General features: G+C 48.9%; 1 protein-coding gene across 1 annotated transcript; it reads right to left on the bottom strand.

Moving 5' to 3' along the window:
• Window positions 1-145: 145 nt before the first annotated feature.
• pgap1 (post-GPI attachment to proteins inositol deacylase 1) lies at window positions 146-8616 on the bottom strand. Its single transcript, XM_049727768.2, has 26 exons — window positions 8340-8616; window positions 7288-7441; window positions 7010-7185; window positions 6760-6931; window positions 6532-6692; window positions 6270-6322; window positions 6122-6188; window positions 5940-6045; window positions 5801-5859; window positions 5639-5722; window positions 5482-5531; window positions 5338-5389; window positions 5181-5258; window positions 5024-5099; window positions 4894-4967; window positions 4768-4819; window positions 4612-4681; window positions 4430-4535; window positions 4233-4271; window positions 3840-4024; window positions 3544-3774; window positions 3136-3271; window positions 2960-3010; window positions 2698-2885; window positions 2451-2555; window positions 146-2369 (listed from the first exon to the last, which is right to left on the bottom strand). Exons 1-26 carry the CDS (start codon window positions 8529-8531, stop codon window positions 2234-2236), a joined length of 2853 nt encoding a protein of 950 aa, XP_049583725.1. The 5' UTR covers window positions 8532-8616; the 3' UTR covers window positions 146-2233.
• Window positions 8617-9000: the final 384 nt, after the last annotated feature.

A 9000-nucleotide genomic window follows, 5' to 3' on the forward strand; every position in this document is an offset into this window, starting at 1 on the left:
TTTGGCTTTGACATGCTGACGTTTCAGCTCGTGTCTTCTTCAATGTGGCTTAGCTTCATCAGTTGACGCAAAGAGTGCATGTCATAATAAAATGTCGTCCAGGTCACTTTAATTATGGTGGACTACAAAACAGGCAACGCTCCAATTTTTCAAATTATTTTTTTTATTTATTACTCATCAGTTTCAAGTCATTACAGAGGACCGTTTGTGGGTTCTTAAAGGGTTTTGTCCATGTGATTAATTTCGAGTGAAAGTTTTGATCCACAACACTTAAAGTGTGCTGACAAAACACGTTGACACGATAGCACAAAAAGATTGTGTTGCGTTACCACGCGTATGGGCCTCACAGTTTCCAATTTGTATCACCAAGTGGCAGATTTGGCAGATTTGAAAATCAGATATCGTCAGATCCGAAGAAGGTCTAAATACGATTATGAGCACATAGACTAAAAACAGTGTTGCTGGACACGTCCACGTAGACACTCAACAGATACCAAAAGCACAAAAGTTGGCACGTCGTCACACAGCTTTTGCTATCGGTTATTACAAATTGTCAACAAAATCCAGCAAATGAGTCCCACTTTCTGCCTTTCCAAAGGACCACTTGGGCTGTTATTTGTTTCCAAAGAGGCACTTGAAATGAAATGATGATTCCACGCGCACGGCTCATCAAGTGTTAAGGTCAGCGCTGTATGCTTAGCCCTCCCGTAAGCTCCTTTGAAGTCCGCCTGACACATGGCCACGGTTTCACGTTTTGCAAACATCACTTTTGCGTTCTTGAACAGCGTTTGCGCCGTTGCTGAGCGGGAGGGTGGAGCGAGGCACACGAGTGTCGGACAAGCTTAGTGTTAGCGGGCAGTAAAATGGACAGCGACTTGGTCCATATAGCGTTGGAAACAAGTGTGAAGCTTGCCAATAAAATCATGTGGCAGGGATCACAAATTTGCGTCGCCGTAGTGTGAGGCAGGCTACCAAAGCCAGCTCGTGTGAAGGCATCTGGTGTCCGCACAGACTGAGGTCAATTGATCACTGGTCAACTTAAAAGCTTTCCCCCACAATTGAGAAGGGGACAGCTTAGCACTGTGCAAAAACTATTGGCTGTGTCATTTTGCATTTGACGGGAGGGGCAACAAGTCACATTCAAAAGTCAACTTTTTTCCTTCATTATGTCCTTTTGATTCGACGTGAATGAGCAACTGGGGGTTGGGGACCGCCGGAGGAGGAGGACAAGTCAAAGTAAGAAGGGAGAGAGGACATTGAAAAAGAGGAGGAGGAGAGGTTACGGAGGACATGAAGGCTTCCCGTTGTGTTCTTCGTGTACCGCATTGGCTTGTGTGCGGCGTCGACTTTGGCCTGGCTGGAATGCGTGACGACTGGCAGGAGATGAGGCTGAGCTTCAACAGTCCGTCGGTAAAGGCAGTGTAGGACTTTATACACAGTGAACAGTATCATGCCATAAATTCAAAATCATAAAAACATTCACAGGGTTCAAGCCCTGTCGATGGGCTTACGCATCCCAAGTGTTACTTGGGGCAGAGCTATAGACAGACACACAGCGGAAGGCAAACTTGGCTCACCGGGTTGCTCCTGTTTGGCAACACTTTGTGCAGCAGGTACAGTGGTGCCTTGACTTGGGATACGAGTGCCAAATCTCAAATCCATTTTCTACGTTGAACGGATGCAGAAGCCATTTATCAGTTCCGGTCTGTTCATCTGTTCCAGCTTTTTTGCGATGAGAAAAATTGCACTTCAAACAACATAGTTAAATGACAGAGAATGTCAAATGTTCATTTGACGCTTCCACGCCCATTGACGTTGTACTGCTCCTTTTCCACTAGAGGGCAGTATACTGCTTAAAAATACTGCCGAAAACTCAAACGCACCAAGAAAAGTCTCATCTGAGCTCAGTAAGGCACAGTAATATTCAAACATTTTTCAGAGGACCTTCGCTATTCACTGGGGATTGGGCTGGAGCCCCACCGCTCTATGTCACCGTTTGTGTGCGACATCGCCATTGCTTAAAGGGTTTTACGACGACTGCGACATCAGCGCAACTTTCGCGAGCCCGGCCGTCGTTGGCAATTCAACCGCTCGTTAGTCAAGGCGCCAGTGTGGTTCGCCGAGTCATGTATATCTATGGCTCTGCTCCACCGAGTGTTCACAAAAAAGACCTTTGAGTGGCGAGGCTTGTTAGAAAAGACAAAAAGAAACCCAAAAACAGAAGCAACTACCGTCAGAGACAACATAACGCCAGGGGGGCCAGGGCTCCCAACAGGAAGTACGTCACTCTGTATAGATGGAATGGGCAGAAGATCACCATAGCGATGGACACGGGCAACAGGAGAAATGACATCAGGGGCAGCAGTTTACTGGGGGGGAGGGAAAGGGCAAGTCTAGGTTGGGATGCTGTGGCTGTATTTCTGCAGCCGGGCGAACGTGCGTGCACTTACCTGTCGGTGAGCTTCTGACTGTCGCAGTTGACGAGCCTCAAGTAGATGCCGCACAGGGGAAGAAAGTACGGCCAATAAGGGTCCTGATTCAGCTGGGTGGAGTAGCTGCCAAAGAACAGAGAGCAACAAGTAAATCATCGCGTTAAAAAAAATGACTTTGTCCGCAGATTCCCTGAGATCAAAGTCCAGAACTTTGCATTAGAAAAATCGAATCATATGGAATACTGGTTATAGTGCCGAAATGCACCTCAGGTTACGGCTCCAGTAGACGAGCGAGGGTGCGCTGAGGACGACGGGGACGGTGAAGAGCGCCGACAGACACAGGTGGACCTGCAGGTCGTCACGGATTTCCCGCAAAACACACTCTGACAGCAGCGGCGCACTCTCGCATTCTCTGGACTCCGTTCCGGAATGTTTTCTGTGCGTCTGAGGGGCCTGGAAGCGGTTGCGGGAAAAACTGAAATTTGTTGCTGTGCTCAATTGCATTGCGTGCTTGACTTTTTTCTCACCAGATTGAGTATGTGACGCAAGGATCTTTCTGTCATCTGTAGTCTCAGTACCTGGACACACAATTGCAAAGAAGTGGCAGCCAGTTAAACTTTTGACATGATGTACAATGGGCACATTCGTGTTATGATTCAAACAAAAATCTAGAAAGGGACATTTTTCTTTTTCATTCACTCACCCTGTACAGGTGAATGCCAAAGGCAGCCATGATTGAAATTGCTCCACAGGTGTTCCAGCCCAAAATGGTCAGAAGTACCATGATGATGAGCTGAGCGGGGAGGCGCAGAGTGCCGCAATGTCTGGAGATGGACGATCTGGTACGGGAACAATTAAGAAGAACCCGCAGTTGTTGTGTTTCTTTGATACACCAAAAATGTCCATGCTGCATGTTTAACAATCAACTGTAGGCGTAAAAAGCAGGATTACAGAGGATGCTACTCATTACTTTTCAACAAAAGACTTTTTTTTTAATTGCTTTTTGAAATGTACCCGACTCAACTAAATATCTATCTACCGGTCGACAGTGGAATTCAATCCAAAATCGACAAGCGTTACTAGAGCAAAAAAAAGACTTAATCGTTGGTACCTGTGCAGCAGAGCTAAGAGCAACGAAAGAAGCCGCGTGCTGAGTCGGAGCAGCACGGTGCCCCAGTAGGCCACGGCTGCGCCGATGACGTACAGGAGCGGGTGCAGGAGGTACGGCCACTCGGCGCACGGCACCGTGCCGTCGTCCAGCAGCGTGTCGGGAAAGATGGGCGGGGCCACGTCCATCATGGGAAGGCACAGCAGCGTCCACGTGTTTTTCAACCAACTACAACTGATGAGCAGAGAAGACGTTCAACGAGGCTGACGTGCCCACGCCGGCGGCGGCGGCGCGCCCACCTGAAGAGGATGTGGAGGATGTAAACGGACAAGTTGACTTTATGGGGTTGCAGGCCACTGCGGAGCGCCAGGCTCATGGACACAGCACGGCGCGACTTGCAGATGTTGGAGAGTTGCGCGCCGCAGGCCAGCAGGAGAGTTACGGTGGTGTACACCGGCACCATGGGGATGAAGAAGCGCAGGATCTGTGCCAGGAGTTCAACAGAAAAGCCTGTCAAGAGCGCGAGGGCGGGCTGACGTTCGGGGGCTGTCCCACATTAACTCTCCTGCTACGGACAGGATTTTGACTAAAGGGCCTGCTTAGCGACCCAAAAGTGTCAAAATATGAAAAGAATAAAATCCCAACAACCATCTCATTTCCTTCCCATAAAACAGAGAATTCAAAACAATTACCTGTCCCAACACCTTAGGTAACGACGTCCTCACTGACACCTGGATAAAGACAAAATATGAAGAGATTGGAGCTCAGAATTCAAAGTAGACGGTCCTCATTAAACGGAGACATTTTAAAGTTTAAAAACTTTTTTTTTTTTTTGGTTCCATCTCTGACACTTCACATGTTGAACCGCTTCAAAGTTAGCATGCACAACCTTATACTGGCAGTTGGGGGCAGTGTGGAGCTGAAGGTGGACACTGGACTCGTTGTCAGGACGATTCGTGTGGAGCATCGCTGAGATTTCCGTCACCGATGGGGCACTGGCGCAATGATCGCACGCGTAGCAGCGGGTCAGAATGTGAATACGGATGACAGCGGAGACAAATGATCACTCACCTGGCGCTTGATAAAACATCTTCAAAGAACCACGGCACCTTTATTCTGTAGACACTTGGCAATCGAAAGACTGAGCAAAAAAAAATAAAAAAATTGCAGTCAAGTTTTTTTTCCACCAACTGCCCAAAGGTTTGCTTAAAGAGTGTCAAGGCTTACCATTGTCTCGCTTACACTCACTTGCGACGTTAATCCTGAAAGCCTGATAAACCTAAACACACACACGGCAGATGTCAGCGGTGCAGCGACAAAACCGGGACGCGATGATCACGTCTCGCCGCGTACCTCGTGAAAGTGTTGCAGCTTGACGCTGTGGAAAAGTCCACTGGAGCGCACGGTGACTTCGCTGAGTGTCAAACCTAAAAAATGTATTTTAAAATGTCGTCTCATCTTCGATGGAGCGCAGACAACTCACCAAAAGACAAAACATGCGGGACAGGAAGTGACAGAGCCAACGATTCTTGCCGCTGCCACTCGCACTCCAGCGTGAACTGCGAGCCACCAAATCACAACGCGGGTCAGGCAAGCGGACGTAGGGTTACACTTATCTCGAGTCGAGCGGCGGCCGCCACCTGTTTGCCGTTGGGGTTGGAGGCTGACACCACCAGATGAGTGAACGGAGACAAGTCGCCGAGGCTCAGCGTCAGCACCTGGAGACGGTGCCGGACAGACAGGACAAATCAACAAGCGGCACGAGTGGCGCTCAGACAGCCAATGTCCTCCAATCACCTTGTACGCAGGAAGAAGCTCCGTTGCCTTGGACAAATCCACCGCGTGCTCACTGCGGAAAAAAAGATTTCTACTGCGCTACAGGACGGCGACACCATTACGCGTGGAATGTCGCCGGTGGTCGAGTAGCGCCGGCGCGCTTACCACAAAGAAGCGTTCTGCCGCACGCAGCCGTACACCCAGCTGCTCATGTCCTGGCGAACACAAGTGAATTCATGTGCGGATGATATTTTCATTGGATAATTACGGCAAAGCGCACCCATCACCCCCCCCCCCTTGCGATCGTTTCCGCGCAACTCACCCAGTTGCTGCTCCGACAGTAGAAATGGCTGTAGGCCTTCCTGCGACTGGAGAGGGCGAACACAAAGTATTTGACCTCGGCTTCCTGGAAGCGCAGAGCCCAGCGGGGTGCTTGCAGTAAAGGCAGTAAAAGTCATCTTACATGCCAAATTGTGCGCCGTACCTTTGGCGTGCGATATGCCAGACGCAGAGTGTTCACTTCGTTCCAAGCCTCTTCGGCATCTGAAACCATCCAAGATATTTTTTTAACTTAGAAAATGAACATGACTGAATGTGAGGCCATTGGGTAAATATAAAACCACCTTGCAGGGAAAAAGCGGCTTCTTGAGTGTCTCCCAACATTTGGGCAGAGTGTCTCATGAAATGGTGTTTGAGCACAGCGCTCTTCTTAGCCAGGTTGTCTGTGAACTGAAAAAAAAAATAAAAAAATATTGAGTTACATACCAAATTTCAAAGCAGACTTAACCAGCCACGGCGGACGGACTTGTCTTGTGTTGGGATCGATGAGGTCATAGAAAGCTCTGACCGTAGCGAGAACGAGCTCTTTGCACCTGGTTGGGAAAATATGAACATACACCATCTGCTTGATAGCTTCATTAAAAAATAATAACCAATGGGTTGTTTGTGTTTACCACACGATGGATAGGTGGTCAGTGGAAACCCACGTCCTCGGAACTGCAGTGGCCTTGGGGGAAAAAAAAAAAAAAAAAAAACGTGTTAACAAGTAACAGGCAGAGAGAAAAACAGGTCGCGTGAGATTTCCTGTCGTGGAGGTGCCAAGTGTGTATAGGCTAAAAAGCTAAAAACTCATCATCCCACTTTGAAATGCAGGTGGAACCAAATGTTATTTTGTTTTTGGGGTGTTATTTTGGTGACGCACAACATTCAACTCACCACCAATGACAACTTTGTAGGGTCTCCCGGAGCGCAAGGTATGGAGGTGAGACCCGAGCGCACTTGGAAATCGCGGTGTCCGCCGCCAATGGACACCACCGTCACGTTCTTGAGCCCGTCCGCCTGCTCCGCCCACTTTTTCCTCAGCGCCGAATAGAAATCTGGCGGCAAAAAGACAACGGGTCAGAATAGGCCGCAACTCCGCGCGTGCGGGTGCGTGGTGCTTACCCCGCAGGTAATGGTCCAAAACCAGCACCGGGGCCAAGTGAGGGGTGGCCTGGGTGATGATGAGATGGACCAGAGCCGTGTCGAAGTTGGGCAGCGTGAAGAGTGCCCGGGCGAGCAGACCGCCCATAGAGTGGCCCACGAGCAGCACGCTCTTGGGGGGCGTCTTCAGGTGCTACAAAAACAAGCAGAGCGTCTCAAACAAAATATTTGTGCTGTCCTCAAACTTACAAAAAAGTGTTTGAGGCCCAACCTTGTAAAGTTTCAGAATGGCCTTGATACTCTCGTGGAGGAAGTGCGTCTGCCGCTGCAAACTGCCGCCGTAGAGGGCCACCAGTTCCTCGTTGAAGTCCACGGCAAACACGTTGAAATGGAGACCGCCTTCTGCATTCTCCGCCTTCCTCAAGGCCACCGAACCCAGCGAACGCGCTGCGACGCACAAAAAAACAGAAGGTCCGTCGCTTGCCATTTCAAATCCGACTACGAGATGTGCTGGTTGAAAAAATGGTCAATTCTTGGTGGTGTTGGTACCTTGCTTGTAGCTTCCAGAGTTTCCGTGCAGGAAGATGACGGGGGCGCCAAAGAGCTGCAGCTCGCGGGACTCCTGCGTGTACGCGCCTTCCCCGTACAGATAGAGCCCGTACGCCGGGTACTGCCTGGTCACGCGACGAGGCAACGGCACACGCTGGACAGACCAACAGACGATTTTTTAATGCAGCCATATCACGGAATTCTGCCTGCTGGAAAAAACAGAAGGCCGTGACTCTGCACAAAACTCCCGCCTGACTTGTTTGACAACTATCGCATTGCTCCATTGTTGTCAGGAAAAGCTGTGTGTCCAAGTATCCATCCTTTGCAACGGAGGGTCGGACTAACCGGTAACACTAAAACGTCAACGACTGACTGCCCTCTTTTGGCAATTTGGTGGTTTATGTAACAGCACAAGCCCAAAATTAGAAACAGCCTCTGTTGAATGTTTCACCGAGATCTACCAAATGTTGCAACAGCCCAAGACCTATAAAGGTCACTGGAGCTCGACTCTAAACTCAACAAGAAGTAGGCCATTGTTTATATAATTTCTTTTGAAATTTTGCTTCACTTTTGGCCTTTGACTGAGGTCATATTTGATCAAAGTAACTTTTAATCCGATGTACTTGATTTACAAGAAATTCCAATCCCAAGTGCCAGTACGCCACTATTGCCAGGACTCCGAGGTCCCTTTATATAGCTGCTCGCACCTCGTATGTACGTCTTCTTATTGTGCAAATTCTTATTTTCATATGCTTAATTACTCAAAGTCATATAAAACAACAATAATAAAACACTTTGGAAGCGGTCACTTGTGTATTCCTAAGACTTATGCATTTCTTGGCGAATCAACATATTGACAGTGGATTTATGAGTGACGTCAGTACAAATTCGGGTGGCGTCGTTGTAACGAATCTGCGCTCCGTCCCTTGAGCAATTGATCATGTCGTGGAATGGCGGCCTCACTAATTCTTCACCAACGCCTTTCATGTTGACAACATTGTTCCTTTACATTTGACAGAATTAGTTATGAGTCGCAGCCTATGGTTACCTACCAGGTACTCGGGGTATTGGAACATGTAGGTCATACTGCATCGGTTCTCCTCAAAGCCAGTCAGCACCTCTCTCACGCCGAGAGCGACGAGCCCCAAAGCGAAGCCGTAAAAGAGCAGCGTCGCCGCCTTCGAGCTTCTTCCCCACTTTCCTAACCACGCGCATCTTCCCGGGGGTTGCGTGCCACTTGTCATGTTGCACCCCGACGAGACTCTCCGCCGGGCTGTCACACACAACCACCGGAAGCAACTGGCACCATGGCGACGGAGGAGGCACTGATACGTCACTTCCGCAATGTGGCGGAAGGGATGTATGGAACCCTTCGGAAAAAAATTCAACGCATGGCTATAAATGCCCACTAGGTGACACTGTTGTATTAAAATTCAGTTCCTTCGCTTCTTATTTGGAATGGGTTTGGATACAAATGGTTGAATCTCGTGAGTATAAAATGAATCAATGTGAGAGTACGTGTGTGAAAAAGGCCTCAGACGTTGTCCCTGTCGTGTGCCTGTCCGTGCGTGAGAGTCCGTTTCATCTAAAATCATCCATTTTATGTCATTTAACACTTTGTATCAGTATACAATAATAATAAGGCAGAGGTTATTGAATTCCATCCATCCATCCATTTTCTGAACCGCTTAGTCCCCACGGGGGTCGCGGGCG

The sequence above is a fragment of the Syngnathus scovelli genome, chromosome 8 (genome assembly GCF_024217435.2).
Source record: "Syngnathus scovelli strain Florida chromosome 8, RoL_Ssco_1.2, whole genome shotgun sequence".
Taxonomy (NCBI): Eukaryota; Metazoa; Chordata; class Actinopteri; order Syngnathiformes; family Syngnathidae; genus Syngnathus; species Syngnathus scovelli.